This window comes from Oxyura jamaicensis, chromosome 7, assembly GCF_011077185.1.
Source record: "Oxyura jamaicensis isolate SHBP4307 breed ruddy duck chromosome 7, BPBGC_Ojam_1.0, whole genome shotgun sequence".
NCBI classification, from domain to species: domain Eukaryota; kingdom Metazoa; phylum Chordata; class Aves; order Anseriformes; family Anatidae; genus Oxyura; species Oxyura jamaicensis.
Window position 1 is genome coordinate 20,734,245 of NC_048899.1, and position 27,060 is coordinate 20,761,304.

A 27,060-nucleotide genomic window follows, 5' to 3' on the forward strand; every position below is an offset into this window, starting at 1 on the left:
AAAGAAAACCAAAAAAGCCAAAATCCAAGACAGGCTGACAGCTGAGTCTAATCTAGCCTGAATGAGAACTGGTGTGAAAATTCCTTCCTGTCCACACATCTGGTGTTATGTTAAGCAAACAAACAAGGTACCCAGGTGACTCCACTACTGGCAGCAGTAGAATCTCCTGACAAACACCCAATTGTCAGCCAAAGGCAAATCTTCAGAAAACAAAAACAAAAATTCAGAGGTTCCAGAGGTATATTTTAAAAGTCAAATACAACTTCGGGGAATTTTTACTAAGCAAGGGTAACCACTGAGAACTCTGAAGCCACTGCCTGATAGCATGTAATTCAGCACTATGAATTAGAACATGCAACAAATAGCACATATTATATAAAGAGAGCAATTGCTAAGAAATGACCAAGCACTTACTAATTGCTATGCAGCTATTATTTTCCTTTTACAGGTATCACTAATACTTATTATAATATAATAAGTATTATATTTTAAAACTATTTTTGGATTGTAAAAAGAAGCTGTTTATAATAAATAAGTTTGTGAGACCTTCAGCAATTTAGTTATTCCATGCATTGCTTCTCTGTATGAAAAAATTCAAACAGTATCTTATTGTTACTTATCCCACAATTGTGCTCTTGGTGACTAAAAGTACAAGGTATGCTGGAAGACCATCGTTTACAGAGAACCTCTTTGTCTCACTGAACAAGTCAAAGTAATTACAGGAAAAAAATCAGGAATTATTTTGCACTATTGATAACAATAACAACGGAAAATTATAATGGCAAGCCTGAAAATTTAAGCCTCATATGAACTTTACAATTCTATTTATGTCTAAGTAACATGCAGTAGGTGGATGGGAAAGTACTGTTTTTTTCTGATATAGTGTGATATCCTACCACTTGAATTTACAAAAAAAAAAAAAAAATCCTTCAGTTAAGAAAAATTTAAACCAGCTAGCATTATTTTAGTATACACAAAGGAGTTAAAAGCCATTTATTTCTCTTCTCAGAGATAATCCTTGCTAATTGCTCCAGTCATGGAAATACATTCTGTGGGAAAGGATAATGAAGAATACTTGTCAAATTGGTAATGTCATTATTTCACTGCACAATCCAAACAGTATAATCTGACCCATTCCCAGCATGCTGAGTATCAGCCTACAGAAAAGGAGCCATGCATAAGCCATCCTGACCTTTCTTGCTAGTTTCTTCTGACCTTTCTGACCTCATTAGACTGCTGGGTAGGGAAGCCTAAATAAAGAAATAAAAGAGCTGTTGGGTACTCTTGATGGATTAGAAATAACAAGAATGCTTCTAGGACTTAAGTACTAAACCAGACCACTGAATTTTAATGTTTTTCAAGCAGTCAAAAGGACAATATGGATGATGCTGATGAAGCAGAGGTAGGGAGAAACAGATTGTTAAAGTATTTAAGTATGAATAATATGTTTCTTTGAAATTGTTCATCAGCGTCCTTAACCCTTTATTCTGCTGTAATTTTAGGTGGCTGGATTTTTAAGGCTCCCTTTGAGTGAGAACAGATATTAAAAAGCAATGGTCCCAGCACAGTTATTCTCATTAAGCATGAATATAACTTTAGCACCATGCTGAAAGAGGGCCTTAATCTCTACTGGCCAGATCTATTTAATGAATCCCTCAAATTCCCAAAGCAAGGAAACTCCAGAGCCTAGAATACAAGTCTCCAAAGTCCCCGCATCACCTTTCAACCACTACATCATATAATCAACAACATGTGTATCTTAGATAGAAGAGAATAGTTACTCTGAAAATGTTTATTCATTAAATAATATACGCTTTGTCCAGCAGAATTACTTAGGATTTTTAAACTAGCTCCCAATCCTGAAGTAGTTGACTCATGCCTTTTTTATAACTTACATAAGTACTAATTACATAAATTATTATTATTATTTAAAGCTAATACTACTGAGCAAAACTCTCAGAACAAAACTCTCAGAAAGGAAACCACAGCTCCACAGCTCGCAACAGAAGCCCGACTACGTGAGAAAACCTGCAGTGGTTGTTCTCTAAATTGGTATAGGGGGCACACTTTTTATCTTCTTTTTCTCCTGTATTTCTAGCTTCTGGGGAGAAAAGTACTATAAGGGAACTTATAGTCAGATAAAGCTTTTGCACTCCTCTTTAATGCCATTTCTGATTAAAAACTGTCTTGTACTGAATCACTGGAAGATTTTTAGAAGATAATTTTTTTCTTCATATCCATAACTACTCCTAAAACAAGACACTAGTAGATCGGCTGACCTCAGCCATGGGGTTCAGGCTTTATTACGCTATGCATTAAAATGCAGCCACTGTCATATAAAATTAAATAATGTCTGATTTAAAGACAAAACTGCCCATTAGTTCCTGAAGTACTGGCTATGAGACATCTGTTCAGTTGTCCTGCAGTTTTATAGATCCTGGCAGGGGAAAACTGTTATATTTGTGATAGCAGCAATCATCCCCTTCATCAGTTTAAAGCATTTGGTAAAGCTCTGTATGTCTTGCATCTCTCCAGTGCTAACCAAGTGCACATGCTTGCACTAAGCCAGCACCATCAGAAGATGATGTATACTGCACAAATGTAGTAACTCATGAAAATACCTTAAAAAATGCCCAGCAGAAAATGCCTTAAAACAGCCACTGGATCCAGACACTGATACAGCACTTAGATGACACAGTCATTAGAAACAACTGAATCAGATTTTGTGGTCGCTATATCTGGACAGCTATTCCAGCTCAATGGGATCAACAATTTATGCTGTCTTTGCTGAAAGAAATTCAAATCTAGTAACATACAGAGAGGGGAAATCAACATGTCATGTAACAACAGCAGAATAAGCACTTCTAAAGCTATGTTAAAATAACTAGTTAATGCAAAAGCCTTTACAAAAATTTTCATCAGTAATTCTGTGCAGACCCCCCTCTAAGTTTAAATTATGAACCTCCTCAGCTTTTCCTTGTCTTGTAATTTGTTTATTCCTGTGAATTGCCTACAGAAAGTTAAACTGCCATTTAAAAAGCCCATGGAACAAACTTCCCCTCCAAAAGAAGGAAGGGCAAGGAGAAAATACTCCAAAAAGAGATTGGAAAACACAATCCGAAGATGAATAGGATAGCTACATGGTTATCATGTTATTTATTTATGCTATTATCTCTTGTATTAGATTATTTATTAAATAAAGCCTGGAAAAGGGAATTCTTTTCAAGTGATCTCTTACACAGTTCAGAAACATAAATACAAGTTCCAAAAGGAGTTGGGATAAGGAAACCCCACCCTTCCTCCACTTCTCAAATCAGAGCAACATGACAAAAGTTTTGTTTCTGACTGCAAAACTGTGACATAAAGCAAGGAATCCATAGTAGGCAGGAATGTCTTCCAGTGACTGATGAAAACCTAGAACTTTAGATCCAATAATATTAACAAGTTTTGCAAGTTCAGTAACATTTAGGCATATAGGAAATGAATTCCAGAAATCTGGTGCATGTTTTCATGCTTACTGAAATAAATGAAGCATTTTGTTTATTAAAAATCAATTTTTAAATAAGCTCATAAGCTCAGGATTCTTATCAATTCACATGGTCACATGTAGTGGGTTTATGTGGTAAGGTTTTGGTAGCAGGGGGCCATAGGGGTGGCTTCTGTGAGAAGGATCTAGAAGCTGCCCCATGTTTGGTAAGGGCCCCACTGCTGACTAGAGCTGAGCCAGTAAGTGATGTTGTTTGCGCCGCTGTGAGAGCATATTTAAGACAGGAAAAAAAAAAAAAAAAAAAAAAAAAAACAAAAACCAATATCACCGCTGCGCCACACAGCAGCTGGGAGAGTGAGAGGAGTGAGGTGCCAAGGTCAGTGAAGAAGGAGGGGGAGAGGTGCTCCAGGCGCCGGAGCAGAAGTCTCCTGCGGCCTCTGGTGAGGACCATGGTGAAGGAGGCTGTCCCCCTGCAGCCCATGGAGTGCCACAGTGGAGCAGGGTTCCACACTGCAGCCCGTGGAGGAGACCACGGTGGAGCAGGTGGACCTGCACTGATGGAGACTGCGGCCTGTGGAAGACCCCTGCCGGAGCAGATTCCGGGCTGGACCTGCAGCCCGTGGAGAGGAGACCACGCAGGAGCAGGTGACCTGGCAGGAGCTGCTGCCTGTGGGTGACCCAGGTTGGAGCAGTGTGCTCCCGAGGGATGGGCCCCATGGTACGGACCCATATCTGGAGCAGTTCTTGAAGAGCTGCTGCCTGTGGGAAGCTCACACTGGATCAGTTCAGCAAGGACTGCATCCTGTGGGAGGGACCCCACAGCACAGGGGACGAGAGTGACCGAGAAGGAGCGGCAGAGAAGAATTGCTATAGACTGATCGTAACCCCCACTCCCCCATTCCCCTGCGCCGCTCAGGGGGAGGAGGTGGAAGAGGGTGGATGGGGGGGGAAGGTGCTTTTGGTTTCTTTCCTTTGTTTCTCACTTCTCTAGCTCGTTAGTAATAGGCAATAAATCTTACTATCTCCCTATGCTGAGTCTGTTTTGCCCATCACAATAATTACTGCGCGATCTCCTCGTCCTTATCTCAACCCTTGAGCCCCTTTCATCGTATTTTCTCCCTGTTCCTCTTTGAGGAGGGGGAGTGAGAGAGCGGTTGTGGTGGAGCTCGGTCGCCCACCCGAGTAAAACCATCACATCACATCAGGAATCACATGCTCCCCTCTTATATGCTGTACTGTGAGAACCACAAGAATAGAAGAGAGAAAGCTGTCTTCCTATCTAAATGCCTATCCACCACAGTGAAAGAAAATATGAACTCCTACACTCAGTGGCTGTGTGTTACTAGCAGGCAGGAGTACTAGAGTCCAGAATGCTGCAAGAATTGGGTTCTTCTCTGGGGGGATAACTTCAAGTCCTTTTCTTTATCCACAGATTTGTCAGTAAGTGTAAGGCTCTCCTAGATATTAGCTGTACAATAACAGATAAAAATCCTTCTCTGTAAATGCTTCGCAGGTGGCTCCTCAAGTTTCAGTCACGGAGTGTGCAAGACACATTTTCCATGTAAAATGGAAATTTTGGCAATTGCCCCAATTGCATTGGGCCTACCTGTCATCAGCAACTGCATTTTATGAACACCACCATTGTCTGCATTTGATCTAGGTTGCTTTGCAGAATGCTTTTTTTTTCCCTCCTATTTCCATTTTCAACAAAACAAATAATAAAATATGACAAGATAAGGTCAGAAACTGGAGGTACCTACAGGTTAGGGCAAGTACTTCAAGTAAACTGAGGTAGGACACTGGTTCCTTAACAGTTCCTTTATTGTATCCTTTGTATCCTTGAGGTCTAAAATACTGCTTTTACACAGAAGAGGTTGAACAATGTGACACAACGTTCTTTTACAGAAATTTGATACACAACTGAACAAAAAGCCTTCATTCTATTAAAAATGATCGAGGCTTAGATTCCTCCATTGTATACTTTTAAGAAATCCTAATACATCTTTCCTGTGAATTGAACATTAAAAATTTGAATTAAAATCAATTTTAATATAGAATTTTGCTAGCTTGTTAACAGAAGATCAGTTTAACAATCACAAAGATGGAAAATCTCTGCCTAAGAGGGAACAAAATCAGCTCCTTACTGAAATTACTTTCTATTAGAATACCAACATTCAACTAGAGATTCAGATATCTGGTATGGTTACCTAAAGCATTTTAATACAGCATGAGGTAAAGGAAACAGGAATAAACATCACTGTGTTTAGGGCATTGGTTTCAGAGATCTCTGATGTTATGCTCTGAAGGAATGATTCAGGGGTTTCTACATGTTTTGCACATCTATTAAATGTTAATCTTCTCTACAGATTTGTTACTGGTAATTAGTCCTACCTAAGCCACCTCTGATCTCTAAAACCCACGAAGAGTTAATGAAGTCAAGAAAGAATTCACCGGAAGCCCAAAAAGAAAGTTACATGTACAGGATTACGATGTAGGTACTAAGCTTCATTCTCAAAAGTTGTTCAATAATGACTGTATGATTAAGCCTTATGTTGCAAGGTTTAATTGAATTATGACGAATAAAGGTGACATTATTAGACTTCAGCACAAACGTACCACTCTTTTGAAGATTCTCACAAATTTTTACATATACATCCCATCGGTCTAGAGAAGGGCACACGTTAACAGTGCCCTTACTCAGTTTGTCATGTAAATTACTTGGTACTTGAAAATTCCCCAAAAGCACCCTCTCTGATGCAGCCACTAGAGGAATATTTATTTACCTTTCTAAATCACATTTTATATTGCAACCACCAGTGGAACAATGGTAATACCTTGGAAAGTTTTCCTGCAGTGTTTACCCATCTAACTTAATGGAGAACCCCTTAAGTAAACAAGACTGCTTCCTGTTGTGTTTTTTTCTAATTATAATTCTACCTGACTGCATGCTAATCACGCAAATGAGAGGAGCACTCTTCTTTACACAATTTAAGTATAGCAAAAGAAAAATATTTCAATATTGAAAGTGTTATCCTTTCTTAAATTAATATTATGAGACAGTTATAATCAATTTCTCTTCACTTGTACACTACAAATGAGGAAAATGAGGAAAGCTGGGCCAAGTGAGCCTTCATTAAGCAGTATATGTCCTCTTCACTGCAGGAACTCAACAATAATCAAAAATCAGAAAATGATTTAAGGTTCTAGCTACTGAAAGAGAATCAGCTCTCAGTTGTCTTCAGTAACGTGTGAGAAAGATAATCCAGGTAAGGTAAAAAGAAACAATATACAAAGTTCATTTTAGGCTATAAAAACAACCAACAGGTCCATGACAGTAACTGCTGTCACGGAACACTGCCCATATGTGCATGCCCACATCATACAGTGCCGTACCTAAGCCTGACAGCTACACTTAGATCCACAGTCATTTGTGAAAAGCCTGGTTTGGTGTCTGCATTCACATCATGGTTTCAGGTCTTTCAGGTAAGAATTAACTATACTTATGCTTTCTAGTTTTTCCTTCATCAATACTTGCAACATTTAAAAATCACATTCTAATAACAAACACCTGAAAAGATATAATAATGATTGTACAGATTTTCTAGTATCTGAGCAAAACTTACAACAAATTATGAACATGTTGTCTGAGAGATCTTTTTTTCCTCTTTCCTTTTTTTAATTAAGCATTTTAAATTACTTTGTGAAGTTCTTATAATACTATACTGATTACACACAGTTCTTTGAACACATTTACTATTTTGATGTGTTGGCTAGCTCTTTGTGCTTGAATAAATCATATCCATTACTTCCAGTCCTCAGAAGAAATAAATCACATCATGATGTGACAAATTAAAATACAAGCTTTGGAAGTTATCTCTTCAGAAAACTTTGTTTCCTTTTCCAGGATATTAAACAGCTTATATTTTTGCAAGCAAGTGAAGAAAGATGCAAATATGCAACAATTAATTCATTTACAAAGACAAGAACTTAGGAACATTTCTCCACTATAAATCTAATTACAATGGAAGCTGTTGATGTATATTAATCCAAAAGCTTTTAGAATTAATTTTAAGCAATTTTAAACAAATTTGCAGCTGGAAATTAGAATATTTTCCTTAATGCTGCTCTAAAATTGCTGATAAAAATCTCTGTAGATGTAAAATATAACATTTTGTACCATCAAATGGTAGAAAACTGAAACTAGGTCTGCGTAATTGCATAGATAGATACATGTGAATTACTGCTACTGTACTACTGACCTTGTGATCTCAAAGAACGGCAGTTTCTCTCAGGAGATTTTTAGACCTCTGAAATCATGTTTTCAGTCTGTAGACATTTCCTTAATCTGTCCTTAAAAAAATGAAATTCATGTCTCATTACTGTTAAAATGATACCAACAAACATTTAGAATTTCTACCAAAGTATTAGTGACGCCCTACACAAACTCACAGAACAAACAGCAAATTCAGTTTGTTTGCAACAAAACTAATTAATATGAGGAAAAAGATTTCAGAAGAGCAGGTGAGTCACATGTATGAGTAAGTCAATATAAATTATTTAACCAAAATATTAATTTCAGACTGATCTAAATTATTGAATATCTCATATAGCATATTTCAGAAGGAACAGATGTGACTTTTTATTTTAAATGAGTGTGAAACCTTTGAGCACATAGCCAGTGTGCATATTTGGGTTCTGGTATACACTAGACACTTCTGCTCAGACAGAACAGGAAGACTGAACACCTAAGCATCTTTTCACTGAACAGAACAAAATTCAGTAATAACAAGGACAATTAAACATTAATCTTGCTTACCAAGGCAGGTGACAGACTTGCCATCTGTTGAAGTACTTAAAGCAAGGTTTCTTAACTTTCTAAAATCCAGTTTTGGATATATGTTTTCAAAAAAAAAAAAAAAATCCTTGATCCATATTGTACACTTGTGCATGTGGCTATGGTAAAGGGAGAAGAGGGAACAGGAGCACAAGCCAGTGACAGTTCTGACTTTGCAGTTACAGGTACTAACTAGTTTACTAGATTGCATCACGTTCCATTTTGCCCCATAACACTTGTGATCATGCTTGAAAATAACTTCATCTTCATAAGTTGGTTCAGTATTTCAGCTCAACTTGCAGAGGATCAGAAAGGAATATTCATTTTAACATCTCTGACCTCAGAATCTGGTTTCTATGGCTTGACTGATCATTTCTCACCTTCTCCTGTTGCACTGAAAATTGAGCACTGCTGGAGACAGGCTCATGGCCAGACATAGTGAGAGGCATTGTGTTTGTGCCTGGAAGGTATTCTGTACTCTCTGCTAGTTCACAACAATATGATTGTTAAGAAACTGATACAGACTCCAGATAGACCTCTGGCACTTTCCACATCCTCCTTCAGCACAGGGCATGCTCTGCTAGCTCTCACTCTTTGGACATACAATTTCTACAGTGTCCTTATCTTGCCAATTTGTCTTTACCTCAACAATCTTAACATGTCTGGATCTTGAGCTTCAGTGGTACAACTGATAAATACTGTTCTCTATTTAAGGCATTCTTGTGATTTCTTTTTAGGATCAATATAATTTGGAAAATAAGTTTTTGATCATGATACAAGAAGTTCAGATGGTAAGTAAAGCCTGTGTCATAAAGGCAAACTAAACTACATCAGCCCCCAAAAGCATTAAGAACTCTCTGTTACACAAAATAATTCATATTTCTTGCCACTACTGCTAGTGTTTTCATGTATCACAGTGTCACGGTGTAGGGAAATGGATACAATGCATGCAACTCCATCTTTTTAGAGCAAGAAAGAGGTTAACAAACAGAGAGAGAGAGAGAGAGAGAGAGAGAGAGAGAGAGAGATGCAAACAAATTAGTCAGCAGCTAATCTAATAAAACATGACCAAAGCAATGGAGAGAAGCATGCCAGGCAGCAGGGAACACACTGAAGAGGTTGTATAACTTCAGAGCAATAAACAAGGCTACAAAAGATGCACAGGCAGAAAGGGGAAAAGAAAATTCAGAAGTCAAGAGGTGGTTCCAGTATCTGCTGCCAGAGGAATATGACTTTGTGTATGTGAATAATTTAACATCATGTGCTGCCAGGGGGACAGTAGGGATTGCAAACAAGGACAGTTAGGGATCTATATAGCCCCTACCTCAGCCTCTAGTAAGTCAATATTTTTGCTTTCTTGTCCTTAATTTCTATGAAACTTTAAGATTCCTACACACTACAGAGAAAGTACATTAAATATTTCAAAATGGAACAGGGTTTTTCTGTAAATAACAACAAAGCCCACCAAATAAAAAATGTCAATGCAAATCCTTTCTCTGAAAACCTATTTTAACATTTTTTTTTCCTGAAAATCATAGTTCCAATCAAATCGCAATAGTTAACAACTTAATTAGTCACATGCTCTAGCCCACCACTTACCTTTCTACATTAATCTAATTGTCTGAAATATGTATTTAAAAATGTCAACTCAAACTTTAGTTCAAATGTCACAAAATCCTCTCATCTGGTGGCTTTTTTCCAAACACTCCCTGCACTATATTCTATTTTTTTTGAGATGACAGAAGCATGCTATTGACACTGACTCAATGCCCAATAGTTTGAGTAAAGTTTATTCATACAGTAGGCTAGTGACTTGTGTCCATTCCACACTAATCAGTCAAAACTAAGAATACTACATGAGTAAAACAATGTGTAGAAGATGAAAAGCAGTAGAAGTCAATAGATGTGCTTCATTTAAAAAAAAAAAATCACAAACTTTCTCACTTTTTTGGTAGAATGTAGGTCACCTACAGTTTCCATAGTAACCACTGCTGAACCACTCTACAGATGACCACTGCCTCTGGTTGCTTTCATCGCTAGCAGGTAATGTACAAATACAGCTATGCCTCAGTTAGAATGAGCAAGAGCTAAAAGGAGTGCTTGGAATTGCCCATAATTTGCTTTCAAATATAACTCCTGCTTCAACATTTTCAAAAGCATTGCCTAATATTTTTCAGTAGATAAACTACCCTTGCTAATCCACTAGAAATGCACAAAAACTAACTTTCAGTACTAAAAACTTACCCTTTGGCTGCATCAAGCCTGGACTCTCAAAACTGGAGTCAATCAACTTTACAAGTTTATGAAAAATATTTATACACAACAATACAGGGAACATCAGTAATACAGGAAGTTCAAAAAGGACTCACAAGTAGCTTAAGCTGTCTTTGATAAGCACACAGCAAATTCTGGAACTGTGTATTCAGTACATATTGCAAGTGGGAGTTAAAGACTTGGCAGAGTATTACCTTGCACGCAACCATACAGCGAAACCCAGTGATATAACAAGAACCATGGATAAGAAAGGTTAAAGCCTCAATGGGGAGAAAGTGGCAAAGGATTCAGTCAAACTGATGGTGAAAATCTTTCTCACCACTATTACTCCAGAGCATACAGAGTTGACGATGAATTAATTAAAATACAAAGACTCTGTATTACAAAAAGACACTAATTGGCTTTGATAGGGAATTGGGAAGTAACAGGACAAGTCAATGCCCTTGACGAACCACAAGCTGTTTTCCCCTTTAGGACAGAGTCATTTCACTATATTATGAGCTCAGACTGAACCAGATAGTTATCGTTAGTTAAAGGTATTATGAAAGCTCTTAAACAAGGTTCAAGGTCTGGATGCTATACACATGCCTTAATGCTACTAGTGCTACAAACGCATTGTGGTGGGCTAGAATCAGTATTCACGTACGCAATTAGAACATCAAAAATGTTACATATTCAATGACCAGAAGAATGACAATCAGTAGCGTTGAATGGCATCAAGGAGACTGTTTCTGATATTTTGTCAGTCTCAGATCTTAATTACTTAAATACTACAGTTAATAGAATTGTGTGCATTTCTAAGATTAACAGAATAGCATCTTAGCACCTGTCAACTTTAGCAGTTTAGTGAGCAAAAAAGATAGCCTCTTCAGCTGCCATTGCCAGAAGTGCAAATTGCTGACTTACAGGAGGTGCCCTTGAAAGACAGCACTGCTGAAGAACTGTGTCATAAACAGTTTCTTGGAGTTCCGATAGACCACAACCAAGAATAGTAGATATATTTTCCATTTTTTTAATATCTCTATTCAAAGCAAATGTGTATGAGAAAGGTAGGAATCTTCTGCAAATTTGTATGAGACAGGCACTTACAGATCTTACTGATCTGCTTGTTTCTCTTATTGTATAACTTGCATAACTACCTTACTAATATATCGCACTCTACCTTACCATCTATCTATCTGATCAGATATAAAGCTCTCCTCCAGAAGAAAGTTCCAACTGAAAACAAAGAATTAACTCACATCTCAGGAGGTACTCGGAATCCTAGTACTTTATTCATATTTCCCGGTCTTAAATAATGTATTCCTTATACAAACAATGTAATTTGTTAAAATCACTAAATCTAACTTGGCTTTAAGTTTCAAACCATCATTAAAGACTTGTATTAAAAACTTGTAAACCAGTATAAAATGCAGAATATGTACTAAACATATGAAATGAAAAAATGGTACTAAATAAGAAAAAGGAGGCTATTATAAGTCTTTCTGATGCTTCATTTGCTTTGTAAGAGCACATAAAGAAAATCCAAGGGAAGCTGCTGAAGGGCCACTGGGACTCTCAGTAGGAATAAAAGCTAGTGCTAGGACAGAGCAGCCTTGAGAAAGAAAGCATAAAAAAATTTTCAGGCAAAAATGAAGCTATTAGAAGTTATAAACTGTTAACAGAAAAATCCATTTTCCTTCTTTTATGATTTATCAATGATTTCCCTACATAATTTAATGTAATAGTATCAGACCACCCTCAGCTTTTACTGGTATCCAAATGTCATAATGTTTCCTCATGTCAGAGAAGCAAGACTGCTACTTTCACCACCCAAGAAATCTAAGTTTTCACCTTCGGGAAACACATTGTAAAATTCTGGTATTATTTGTCAAAGACCATGAAGCAAGACTGCGTTAAAATAAAGCCCATCTACATGCCAACATTATGGTTTCTCCAGAAGAGAATGTTGGGTAAGACTAGATCAAATGCAAATTTAAAATCAGTTGAAAAGAAGAACTGACATAAAGGCTATGGGTATAGGGACATTCCTCTTCATCATGAAAGTCATAGTCATTATGATTTCATGTTTTTTAAATTCTATATACATGTCACAGGTAAGAGAAAACAGACTTTACATTCTACATGTATAAATGATTTCCATTTATCTGTAAAATTACTGAAGTTATTTTGCAGATTAGAACAGCATCTGAAGACAACAACTACTATAAAAAGTATAGAACTAGTGCCTTGGATTGTATCCAATATACTACTTCAATTGTGTGGACCAGGGCTTACACATCTGCAAAGCGCCTTTCTCTAACAAAAACAGAACAGAACTGGAAGTGCTACAAAATCCCAATCAACATTTTCCAGTAATTTTCTGATGTTTTTAAATATGCTCTGCACAGTAACGTAGTGAAAGGGGATGAGTCACTTTTACTGACTAAGAATTTACAAACTGCTAGAGCATTAAATTCCTTTGATCTTGATAAAACTGGTTTATTCTCATTTTGTTCATTAGCCCTCCCTCTTTTCCCAGTTATGAGACAGCCAATCTGTGGCCCTTTCTGCAAGCTGACATATTTGCCAAGGAAAATCTGTTACCAGCACTTTCTTGCTCTTAATAAAAAACATCCTGTTGCTTGTCAAACTCCTCCTGCCTCAGGGAACCTCTTCCTCTCTTTTAGTTCATATACGATATGATCAACAAGCTGTTTTTCCACACCAAAAGTTATTAGCTCCTCTCTGTATTTCTACTAATTGTTCCCCTGTGAATTATGACCACTTTCTTCACCATTTTCTCCTACAATCTAGAAAGTCATTTTCTTGTTCTTCCCTCCTCCCACCTTCCCACCTTTTTTTTTTTTTTTGACTCCCACTTGATGAAATTCCATCATCAGTCCCTAATACTATTTTGCAAAATTGCCAAAAAATCTCAGAAAGCAACCTGCTACGTGGCTTTGAGCCATATCCTAGGTACGTTCCTTTTAGTGTTAACATGGTAATGTAAATATCCATGTGATTTGAAATGTAAGAATGTCTGAAGTTATAATATCATTAATTTTCCAGAAAGTTATTCAGGAACTGTAACAGGGGTTATTTTCTCAACTGTTCTATCTGAGAAATTACTGTACATGGAGTCTGTTACAAGCAGGTATCCCTATTTAGCCAAAGATTCAATTACAACGCTGATCAGTGAAAAACATCCCTGTGTTCACTACTCTGTTGATGGAAAAATATTATACAGTCCAAAAAATATTTCAGCACTTCATTCTTATTCTTTAACAATCAAAAATCATGGTTGTCATAGAAACTGTAAAAACTGAAGTCAGTCATGACATAACAACGGGATAATGGAAAATGTCTGCTGGCTCAGGTTTTCACATTGGAAATGCCTCAGTGAATTTACCTGGGGAGTCAAGTAGTTCCTCAATTTAACACAATCTTATCATGACAGGTATGATTACTGTTTTTAATTATCTGGTCAGAGTTTGGAAAACATTAGTATTACTCCTGCTCTACACATTGGTTATAGCAAAGGCACAAAGATCGTTCAAGAAAAATTCAGTACAAGCCTCTGGGTTACGGAGACAGAGTCTTTGATCCAGAGTCTGAGATATCCTGGAGGGACTTTTGGCCAACATTTTCAGCATATCAAAGATCCCATTTGTAGCTTTTTTAACTGAGGCAAATCAAACATCACTTTAGAAACACACATTGCCATTAGCTTCAGCCTCTTACATGCTCTATTCAAAAAAAGAATTAAGCTGCAATGCTCTAGCCCAGAGACGGTCCAGCTCCATGTAAAACACTATGTTAGGTTCTTCTCATACAACACAAAAATCAGTAAAATAAAACTCTACTCTTAACTAATAAAGGCTACAAGAGCCATTTGCTCTCCACCTCCCTGAGCCACATCACAGACCAAAATCCACACACAAAGAGTGCAAAAGAGTTTACTGAAACAAGGTGACACTTGGTAATTATTAATTGACTGGAGTGCCTTATTGCAACCATTTGCCCTTTAAGCAGGGCCCAACCTGATGAAACGAAAATAATCATAATACATAGAAATATTGTTCAGCTATCCCCAGTGCAGGTAAACAAACCAAGTAGTTTAATCATGAATAATCTGAAAAGCAGCAGTGTGAATGTAGAAGTATTCAGATGTTTGTTTTGTTTTGTTTTTTGAAAGCCGTGTATTGAGTTTTATGGAGAAATTTGAGGGGCTTTCATTTTCTTCGTTTTTCCTTAAACCATTTTCATTCTGTAGCTTTAATTTATTCTTTTAAATAATGAGGTGCATATATTTGAATGGACAGCAAACAAACATGCATTGGTTTTCCCTATGCTTTCCTAAAATTACCTTAAGTTTATATATATATATATTACTCTAGGAAAAACATCTAAAAGCATTCCCTGGGCATGAATGTGCATGAACACATAGAGGTACAAAGATTGAGGTATTGAAGAAGTGTTCAGATCATGACTGCACTGAGCACTTTCCAGACTTGTGTACTACACATCTTCACTGACCCTCCTTGCTTAGGGATTATATTTAGTGGAAAGTCTTTAGTCTGCAACATGCTTCAGCAATCTACAGAAGGTTAACTGACATTAGAGCAACTTTCCCAGCTGCATCTGAGATTAAGTTTGGGCCCGCACAAATCAACCTGTCAACCTCTCTAACCATCAGTTTAGAATAAAATTCTGATTTAAAACAAAATGAAATCCTGCTTCCAGTAAAATGAATAACAATTAATGAGTGAAAGAGTAAACTTTCTTCAAGGTACTAAGAAACAAACACCATTCACCTTTCCTTTCCAAGAATGTCATGAATTAATTTGTTTGCTACGTAAATAGCACAGGCTTCTTACACATATATAAGTACACAAACATATTCTTTTTCAAACTATATATGTATGTAAACTACATATATGTATAGTACACATATACTGTTATGCTTTTTGAATACTGTAAATGTATACAAACATGTACACAGACATACACCTTTATTTACTGAAGTAGGTACACTCACTTGCACGGATGCCACTGGGGACACGAAAAGCAATAAAATGCTACTGTAATCATTAAATGCTTTGGATATGCCCAACAATTATTTTTGATTAAAATATGCTACCACGGGAAAAGAAATAAAAAGATTAATGTAAAATGTTGAGTATTAATTATTAACAGCAGTCTTAATCTATATGCAGCTTATGAAATACTGTTAGAATATTACATTTGACTATCACAAAGAATTTTTATGTACTGACAGGGATTATGGGAGCTCATGGCATAATAGAGGATTTTTTTAGATTGCAGTTGTGTCTCAGCAGTCCCTTGGAGATGCAATGAATCTGCGTATGTACTGATAAAGAAGAGTGAGAAGAATTTATATGAATCTTTTGAGATTTTGCTGAACAGCACAGTGGCTTTGGGCACACAGCAGGAGTCCAGACTTCAGGGAACATGTGTACAGAATAAACACACCAGCACAGAGTGGGCTGAGGAGGAAAGAATCCAACACTGATCTTAGATGAGGTTAGAGCAAATATACTTTACGTATTCTAAAAGCCTATTGTTGTGCATATAACATATGCTATTGAGGATATAGTTGTATACAGCAGCAAAGCATGTTTTCATGTTTTGCCCTATATTCAAGTATTACATGACCCACTCCTGCAACTTTATCGCACTGTTTTTATTTGTAAATAATCTTATTTATTTCAACATATGCATCTAGAGATCTTAGTCTGTTAATAAATTTTGACATTTTGGTTTTGCAGAGTGGTGACTGGTGAAAGTAACAACAATAGAAAAAGTGAATCTGAAAACCACTACTGCCAGAAAAACCCTATGTAAGTAGTAATCTATTGCTGTGATCATTCCAATACACACATTCTGCCCAGAAAATAAGTATACTTCCAAAAACAATGGCTGTTAGGAAAATTGGGAAAATAAAGCAGTGAATATTGTATCATCGTATAGGGCTCACAAGATTTTATTTGAGGAAACAAACAGGAAAGTAATCTCAAGTACCTTAGTTATTTTACAGGAAATATTGCATTGTCTGGGACTACACGCCTGATTCTCCACCACTCAATACAAACACCACTGTAAAAAGTATATGTGGCTTCTATTTTGACTCTATTATATTGTCCAAGATTCAACTATGAAGAGAGACGCTCCTTAAATTCAAACTTTGTTGTTTATTTCTACTTTACAAAGAACATTTTAATCAGTTTATTTTGTGATTTATAAGTCTGTTGTAGCAGTCAGGGATTGTTTTTGTGTGTGGTTTTGTTGTTTTTGTTGGTTTGTTTTGTGTATGTGTGTTTGTTTCCCTAACACAAACATTACAAAGCAGTTACCCACACTCAGTTGTATTAAAGAAATACTGCCATTGCCTATAGAAACCACGAGCAAATAGGTTGTGGCTTTGTCAAGAATGAAACAAAATGAAAAACAACAAAAACCACACAACAACGGGAAATAAATGAAAGCTAAGCAAAATAAATGCATCTACATCATGCCCTGAAGCCTATTCATGCTAGACTAAAGCACTGGCAGACTGCCAAGTGAAAGAAATTCCAGACTGAAAACCGTATTGCTAGGCTGGAAGAGTTCAAGTTCAAGAGCCACCAGCAAGAGCCTCAAAAGACAATATGAACAGGGTAATGAGTTGTGGGGGGCAGGGGAGGGGGGTGGACATCTCACATCTACCTATGTCTTAGATCTTTGTTCTTCTCACTATAATTCTAAATTCAGTGAAAAGCCTAGAGAAAACCTAGGTTTTCTGAAACCACTCTACTTGCTACCATCTGCATTCTGTTTGTTCTTCAAGTGTCTCATACAGACATCAGGTATGAATATGATATCTTCTCCAAGAAAATTACACATTTCTTTCTGTGTTTACTCCTGTATAGAGCAGAAGAAAAAGACTGCGGGCTGTTTGGTTGCATTGGATCAGGTGACAGGGTCATCATAGGGAATAACTGTTATGCCACAGTGCAGGCTACTCTCAACACTGAACTTACAGGAACAAACAAAAGCATTTGTTTTAAAGCTTAAGTACTGTTGATTTTCCCTCTTTCCCCAAATTATCACCCAAAATGGAAGATGTTCTCCCACACATTCATAACATTTCAGGTTCTCTAGATGAAAATGATACAGTACAAAAGATGCCTCTGAAACTCATTCTGACAGCTGCTAAAAACAAACACACAAAACTGACTAGAGGAAAGTTGTTTTTAAACAAGAAGTATTTCCTCACAGTGTCAGCACTGAAATGCAGTAAAACGGGGAAAAGAAACACACCTCAAATAAATCCAGGTAGCCTACAATGTATTTCTTCAGAGTAAGATGAACCTTTCTTAGCTGTTATAAGAACAAGGATCATGTCTTACACACCACTTTAGTACTTACGGGTAAAATGATTAGAAGCTGATGGATGGACATTGCTTCCACTGTCAGCACTTTCACTGCTAGAAATGTCATCATCTGATTCCCACACACAGGAACATGGTGAGGAGCCATCAACTTCTTCAAACTTCCTCTTTAAAATTCCACTCATTGCTGCAGTGCTGTCACATGCACCTGTAGCAGGAACAGAGGCAAGGAAGCATTGAAACATCTGCCTGCTGTCCAACTCTTCAAATTCATTTATCATGGAGGAGTTTTATATAAAATCTGATACTATCACCTTTAGTTAAACGGTTCTTTAACAAGAGTTTTTAAACAACTTCTGCAGGAAGAAGTCCAAAAGACTTCCTTACAGGCAGTCTTCTTAAGACAGAAGGTAAATGCCACCTATTTTCTACCAGCACATCCAAAGTACTATAACTAATCTGATGCATAAAATTAAATAATAAAAATTTCAGTTTTGGAGCAAGCTTTGGCTAAGCATAAATAACACACAATCCAATATAGTTCAGTAGAAATGTGCCTTCATGTAATGTTTAAAATCTTAGTTGGCACCAAGAAACATTACATAGCAAAAATCAGTGTTCCCTACCAAATATAGTTCAGAAAGAAATGCTCAGCACTATCAAATGCCCATATTTTCAATTAGATTTCAGAGCATGAGATGCTTAGCATCTTGACAGGCCAAGCCCTGCAGACACAGTTCTGGCTCATTTTGCAATTTTAATTTATGCAGAAGTTACTTGCAGAGCATTTATGAAATTAAGAAATGAGTAGTGGTACATATGTAGACCATTTCCATTCATATGAATAAAGTATCAAAGGACTGAAATGATCTTTGTGAACTTTGCTTCCTAACAATATTGGACAATATAGCCAGAGCATTCCTCACTGTTTCCCTTTCATTTATAACAGCTGACCTTCTTATCTCCATTTATGGAATACCAAGTAAAAATAAAAAAAGATCAAAATAATTTTAAAGCAATTCCTAGATCATCTTAACACATCTGACAGGCTAAAACTTTTTTTTATATCTTTAATTAAAAAAAAAAAAAAATCTTAAATTTACTGTCACTATCATTACTGATTACATCCTTGTGAAGATGGAAAATTAATTCCTAGATCTTAATCTAAAAGTTAGAGATAACATCTACACTCTGACTACTAATCAGCAGTCAGAAACTTGCTGTAAATAGCGGGGTGGTAAGGTTGCTGCTTGATGCTTTCAAGCATACAGTAGAAAAAAATCCCATTCCTCTGAATGCCACTCATCTGCAGCTTCTACAAGCTGCCAATACAATTTATTTCATAATTAAGTTGTTTTCCTCTGCTAAGTTTTATTCTACCTTTATGGATGTGTCTAATTGAGAGAAAAGGTTTCAATATAGATGTGGAACACTAAGATAATGCAACATAATGCTCAGAACAGATGTTGCATAATATGATCTTCACCACCAAACTTGTTTGACTGCAGAGCACACTAAGAATTAAATAATGAATACATTAGGTTCTAATACTGCCAGTCAGGCAGTTTTAAATGCATATGCTTGTGTAAATCTTCTCAGCTTCTTTTACTATTTATGAGAAAACTGTTTTCCTGAAAGGGATTTCTTCAGGCTAAACGCATGACAAACACTACAGGCTTAGATCTCAACCTTTGACCTTTTGTCCAAAAGGAAGTTATCACATACTGCAAAGAAAGCATTTTAAAAGGAAAGGTGCATTCTGTATCATTTTGGGAAAAAAAAAAAAAAAAAAGAAAAGAAAGAAAAAAAATAAATAATCGTTAAGAATCACCCATTAATATAAAAAAAATACTTTCAAAAGAAAAAAAAAGGAACAAAACCCAAACACAATGGAAACCTAGAAAAATGGAGAGGGGGCAGAAAACCCCAAAGGATAGGGTCAGAAACAACTCCTTCAAACTGCCCTCTGTGTCCTCACTATATCTCTTGCCAACCACCTTTTTCCACTGCCTCCTGCAGTGCTTACAGCACTGAATTTGTGAAATCACAATTATTTCCATGGCAACTGCCTGCAATATCAAAACCAAAGGATTACAGCTTGACTGCAGAATAGGGTAAAGAAGCAGCTGGAGTGTGAGAAAGAAAATGCTTACACTCAAACATCTCAGCGAAGAGACAGAAGAGTGAGAAAACGGCTGACAGAGTTTACTGTGCTAGCAAAACCTAGGTCAAATCCATGTTTAAGCACATTGAAATTGTGGCTACAAAGTCTTAAAGCCCAAAGAACCTCTGTCATAACTGCACTGTAAGGCAAACCTAATAGCTGTAATCATCACTAGTGTGCAGACCCTCAGAAAGAGCTAATTTCATAGCCTGAAATGATTTCCAGACTAAAGCCCTTTTGCCAGACATTGTCTTCTGCAAGTATACCACACAGTGCCTAGATGACTAACATACATCTTGCCCCTCAGTAAAGCTGTCGCAGATGGTGAGAGTCTCAGTCACCATAACTGTTTACAGCTAGTAGCAGCAACAAATATTTTTCACACCAAAGGGTTTTACATTTCCTTGCTTTTAGCATAGCCTACATTTGCATCATGTGCCATGACCTGGCAGCAGTAAAGCCACTGTATTACAATTTCTGGAACAAACCATAATAAATGATTCCCAGGGTCCCTGAATGGACAGAGTAGTTCTACACCCAGCTAGCTGATACAGCTAAGCCAGGAGGTATGGGAACACTGTAGAAGATGAGTATCACCATGACACTTAAAGAAGGCAAAACTATCCATTTAAAAATGTATGTATAGTTATCACTGCAGCCCAATTTTTGTTCTGAATCTCTCTTGCAGGGAGATTATCTTATCGAGAAGGTTGCTTCACAAAGCAGTCACACTGAAATTTAGGTGTTGTCACTTGTCTATGATCTGTTGATTCATGTCTCTCTGGTATCAAGTCTCTGCAGGAAAACGCTAGATAGGGGAAAGATTTTTACACAACTCAAGAGCTTGGATATCACACAGATAGATTACAGGGCATCTAAACCTGTTTGTACACACTACGTACCAGCAGGAGAATCACATCTGTATAAACAGCTGCCATTCCAGAAGCAATATCCTTCAGAAAGAGGTACATCTGCGCAGGAGCGAGGCATGTTCGATCGGATACATTTAACCCATGCCTCATTTACACAGACATCATGCAGTACCTGCATGACACATCTGCACCTCCAGGATCAATAAGCATGGCAACATACAACTTGGTAGTGGTTATATCCAAGTCTCACTTCGCACTGTTGATCACATGATATATGCCAGTGGAACACGGGAAAAAGCAGCAGTCCTACTTCTGACAGCAACGAAGCCACAAAGTTTGTGGTATCTGTAACGGCTCCCAAAGTCCAGAATCAGGGAACCAAGGACAGGAATTCTGAATTGTCAGTCTTTTTCTGCATCGCAGCTACAACTGAATCAATAGTTTCAAATTTTTGGGAGTCAAACTGAATCTACTGCAGTCACATGGCAAAAGCAAAATATCCAAGACAGTACATCACATGGAACAAGATTAATCTCTTACACACAGCAGTGTAATCTCTTACACTACAGCAGTAGGTATATTCTGAAAAAAATGAGCAAAGGTGTACATTTCTGCATTGAATCCAGGACACAAATGTACATGACTCTATGAGAACCAATGTCACGTGACTGAGAAAAACTATTTCCAGAATAGATTAAAAACGGAAATTAAAAAAGTAATAAGTCACTATGCTCAAAATCCCAGTAAGATACCAGTGAGCTCCAGCCTTCAGAGGCAAATACTGAGACAAGAACCAGCTAGTCAGAGATCTACCACAGCTAACTGCCAGTTTAGGTGAAAAAGGAAGAAAGCTGGCTTACAGAGTTCAATTAAAAACAGACCTTTGTGGATAGTCATTAAATAGATGTCTAAAAGCTCAGACAGACTTGGACCAGCATTCTGCTCTCACACACAACCATGATGCTGGCAGTGGAAGCCTTCCTGTGCCTTGATGCATGCTTCACAACACGAAGTCCTCACGCAGTGAAGTGCTGCATCATCCTCTGCCGCGCTCCTCACCACATTAATCGGGCACTAATCTACACCATGGCAAAGCACAGCTCAAACAGTATATCAGTAACAGTATACCAGAACAAGCAAAATCAGCCATACGTGCCTTGTCATGAGCTGCAGGTCAGGCACCAATGCAGACAAGGGTTCTGAGAGAAAATGGCAACTTGCCTCAGCAGAAGCACAGGATGCATGCCTGCTGGAAGGAGAATCTGTTTCCCTCAATCCCTCACATCCATCCTTCCTCCTTTTCCTCCTCTCTGAAGAAGCTACAGGCAAGTAGGGACGGTTTGATCAGCTCCTGGCTGCAGGTAGCTGCCCTGCAAAGCGAGGCCTCAAAGCGCCATGGCAACTGGCTCTGCCTCGCTTGATGCCAGACAACTGGCAGACACCGCACGCCTGCAGGCTCAGAGGCAGTGAGCTATTATTGGAAGAGAAAAACCCCATGCGGGTGTGGGGGGGCATTTAAAAGAGTCACAATGCTACCCATAACCTACGGAGTGAAATAATGCAAAAGCCTGGCTAGATTGACTTCCTCTTGTGCCTGAAAAGGCTGAAAATTTTAGAAAACCATGGTAACAATCTCATTACAGCAATCCTGCAGATAGCAGGTATTTCTAAACACCAGTGAAAAGCCCCAAAAGAGCTGTGTTAGAATTAATGGTGAGTGGAAGGGAGGGGCGACGCTGCAGCATTACCAGTGGTCCTAGGAGACACTTCTTGCTGTGATGTTCCCCTGTAAGACATGCTGCCACCCTGTCTTTCACGGGCACCCATGGACAGAAAAAAAACAGTAAAGCAAAAAACAATCCACAAAACAAAAAACATCGGTATGTTGTGGGATAGGCAGCACAGGGATAGGTAAAAGCATTTCTCCTAACTTGCACTTCTGCTATCGCTTTGAAATGTGCCAAAGGATGCTAAGAAAACAGACAACAAGCTGCAATACAGAAATAGGGAATTCACAAAATCTTCAGTTAATGACAACGAGACCAAGACATGCTCATCCTACTCATACTCTACAAATAAATGACTGTGTTGAAAAATTCAGCATTATATATATATATATATATATATATATATATATATATATATATATACATACACACATCTCATATCTCATGCATCATCGTATGGGAAATTGAACAGGTACAGAGCATACCTACGAAGTCATAAACATCAAGTATTTACCATACGCAGTAGCCACAACATAAAATAGAACAGATATGCAATAATAAAATAGGTCCCTGCCTCAGATTATATATTTTCCTGCTCACTACAGGAAACGGTTATTGACTAAAGCTCAGGAAAAACAAGATAAAAATCCAAGAACACAAATGGACTTTATTGTAGCCTAAATGCCTTTAATTGCTTCTTTCGTTCACTTATGACATCTTATTTTGCACTAATTCCTTCTTGAGACCTGATCACATACCATAATAAAATCTACCTGGACAAAAATTCTAACCTGAAAATGAAAATAAAAGACAGCCATCAAAGACTTGACCTATGAGTCACACAGTCTTTTGCCTTGTCTCAGCTGTATCAACTGAAAGTATGGAAAAACATAGATAAACTCTAAGTTGCAATACAGATGCGCTTCCAAACAAAAACCACTTCTGTGTAAATGACTGCAAACAGAACAGGAGGATGCAGAAAACAGATGTTACACACAAAACATTACTGCAAGTACTCATCACAAACAACTCCCACCCACTGGCCAGTCAGCATGTACTGTAACATGCTAGAGAAACTTGGCAAATAATTTCACTGTTAAATCATGAATATTGATGCTCACAAGCAGAGATGTTTGGGTTATTCATTGTGATTAATATTCTTGTTGAATATATGTCTATTTCTTAGCTCACAAACAAAACTTGATATATTTTTAAGAAATTTTTCTTACCTGCTTAAAAGCATCAGTAACAGAGATGGTTATGAAATAATCAAGCTGTTTGCTTAGTTACACATATCATGCTTTATTTTTTGCTCTTTTGTAATTTGACAGTTTGAAAAGGAAAAAAAAAGGAGTCATAACTGAAAGCATCTATAGTGACAACATCACTCACACAAAGAATACCATTTGCTTGTGAAAATGACTATTCATGTAAAGGACTGCATTAATGCACACACAAATCCATTTGCATGAATGCTTGCAAACAGTGAACAACAGAGGTACAAGAACACGAATCAAACAGCTGTTCAGAATTCAAATTAATGTTTGCAATACATGTTTTGGTATATTTGGCAGCTCTAATCACAAGCACCAGTTGTCAGAGGTAGGCACTGATAATTTCACTAGTACAGTGTAAAAACTAAAAAACACACAGCAAGATAATTCCACTTTGAGACTACTGCATAGGCAACAGGGAATACCATTAGTATAATTTTACTCATAAATTTGTGCTTATAGCAGTGGTCAAGTTACATAGTCATAAACTAGTAAAATCCTTTACTTGCTTGCTTCAGTCTAGCTAAACCCATAGCACTAAGTAAATGCCATAGGAATAAGGCTGTGTATTTCAACCTAGGGAATTTGTTCCGGCATTGCAAGCCAAATCCTGCCAAGTCTGCTCTTTGCAGGGTTTCTATACCATCGCTTTAGAGCACTCCTGATTTCACACTTGAGTACTAATCCACAAATCTTCTAGACTGCCTACACATTGTTGTACAATCCACTGTACACACCACTAGCTCCACCAGCAATGAATTTAGAATGCCATAGGGATGCTGGCATATGCTCACCTCCTCTCTCTACACGTAGCATGGATGCAATAGTGAGTGGTAAATCTGCCACCCTTAGCATGCCATAAAGTCTCCAAGAGCATGCCATAAGGTCCTACATACACCAAGTGCGCACATATCCCCTTCTCCACCTCCAAATATAAAACATACGTATATAACGGTATTAAAGCAGTTTTCTGATGTCTGAGTTCAACAGTTACAGGAAACACACAAACAATTCAGCAAAGAGAAGAAAATTCTAGGCTGGTTCTCCTAGGTCTTCTAGCATGACTTCTCCTAGGCATGGTGCCTAGAGCAAAGAGAGATGAGGTAAGAGGAAGTGATAAATCAAGCAGACATCCAGGAACTTTGTGTTCAGGGCTCCAGGGTGCAACTTGGCAGAAGTGGATTCAGAGGCACTCAACAACAGAAGAAACATTCCTGTCCAGATGAGATTTGCCTACAGAAGCAGCACAGTTTGAGGCTGTATTTCATTCATAACAGTTTTTTTAATTTGCTGCATCAAAAATTGCTTCCACAGGAGCAAATGATGCATAAATGGTACTGTGTGCTACAGGAAAACAGGAGATTAAGGAGCAAGTCATGCTGAAGATAGGTCACAAACTCAGGCTCATAATAGCTAACCTTCATCTAAGTAATCTAGAACACTTTTAACTGTCACGAAGTCCTCACCAAAGTTTTCATGTAAACCACCAACAACCTGGTGCTGACCAATTATCTTCTGTAAGGTTTTAAGCTTTGATGATGAAATTTCACTAATTAAAATCTCTTCATTGAACGTTATTGCAGAAGATGTTCTCTTGCTTCTGTTTGAAGAACAGAAACAGTGCAACACATTTGGCCTCCGTTACTGAATCATCTGTATCCCAGAATAAACTTTTAAGCTTGGATGTGAACCAAGAAAAGGCTTATTACTTTTTAGAATGTGCTGCAAAAGGACAGTGTGTGACAGAGCTCTGGCCAGGAGATGTCAACTGTCCTTAAGATTGAGATGTGAGCAAGACACTGCCACCTGACAACTGACTTTTAGAGGCACACGGCCTTTTAAAGAGGAGCGAACGTGGAAGTGATGGAAGAACTGGACTGTTCGCTGTGTGAGACAGCTTGCTAGCAACACATCATTATTGCATCTGTTTGCAAAAAGGACAGAGCGTTTGGTTTGCTTAGCCCCTCACTAGTATTCCCTAACTGGAATGAGATTCTGAGACCACCAGCAGTGTTTTCAGCATGTTTTTGGCACAGTTCTTTTGCATTAAGCTACTCCCAGCAACAGGAATAGCAGTAGGGTCCGGCTCTGTAGTGGAGATTGGAAACGTGAACAACTTACAAAGTGCTGAAAAATGAATGTTCTTTAATTTAAACTTTGCATATTAGACCAGGTAGTAACATCAGTAGACACGCTGCAATTCATCCTCATGCTATTTCAGTACTCATCTTCCACACCCTTCTTTTGTGAACATCTTGTACACTGCCTGCTGAGGAGCTGCACAAGATGGTTGGAAATCTTGTATATCTCAGGATACTCCTGCCAACATACACTATGGGTTTAACCAGTATGTGCCAAAAGGGCCTTCAGACCTCTCCAGCTGAGACAGCATGCAACAGGGAGCAAATCAGCATGTATTTAAACACAGCCTGTCTGCTTGTTCACCACTGCCAAAAGCTAGCAGAGACAGCCCAAATTCAATAGTTCTTCCTTTCTACCCCATCATCTCTGCATTTTGGTACAGTGTTTCTTCTGAAATCTGTAGTGCTTAACAACAGAGTTTTGTTTGTTTGTTTAAAAAACAAACAAACCTGAACTACAAAAAGAACCAACATAAGCTACTGAAACAAAAATGTCCAGGAGCTTACTTGGAAAAGTAACTCTGAACTAGGTTTTCCTCTTTTACCCAAAAAGACATGAGTGAAGAAACAAATCCTCCTTACCTTGCTCTTGCAATAATTACTGACAATAATGATGTTACCTATACATAAGAGGATGTCTTAAAAATGTCTGACTTCAGGTGATGAGGGGTTAGAAACAAGAGAAATGGATGGCTTGGCATTTTGGGGGGAGAAGAGAGTAACAAATATTGTAACATCGTCTGTTGTCACCTACGTGGTCTGATACCAGCTGTATAGCACAGAACAATTAAATTATTTCATTTTTCAGACATGAACAAATAATGCTGAAAATACCGAGGGGGGGGGGGGGGGGGGGGGGAACTCACAAAACGAGACTGTTTGGATGAAAAAAGTGGAATAAAAACAAAAAAAAA

At 37.7% G+C, this 27,060-nt stretch overlaps 1 protein-coding gene across 9 annotated transcripts in view; it reads right to left on the reverse strand.

The window, feature by feature from the left end:
• The window catches only part of CSRNP3 (cysteine and serine rich nuclear protein 3), a 103,409-nt gene that overhangs the window by 52,665 nt on the left and 23,684 nt on the right, over nt 1-27,060 (reverse strand). For 4 of the 9 annotated variants that reach the window (XM_035331354.1, XM_035331351.1, XM_035331352.1 and 1 more), the window contains exon 2: nt 18,006-18,176. The exons of 1 other annotated variant lie outside the window; for it this stretch is intronic. In XM_035331354.1, coding sequence (XP_035187245.1) covers nt 18,006-18,153 — 148 coding nt within the window. In that variant the 5' untranslated portion in view covers nt 18,154-18,176. Of the gene's footprint in view, nt 1-7,746; nt 7,838-18,005; nt 18,177-22,225; nt 22,250-23,522; nt 23,547-27,060 lie in introns of those variants that run through there. 4 more of the 9 variants (XM_035331355.1, XM_035331357.1, XM_035331360.1 and 1 more) reach the window with 4 other exon arrangements.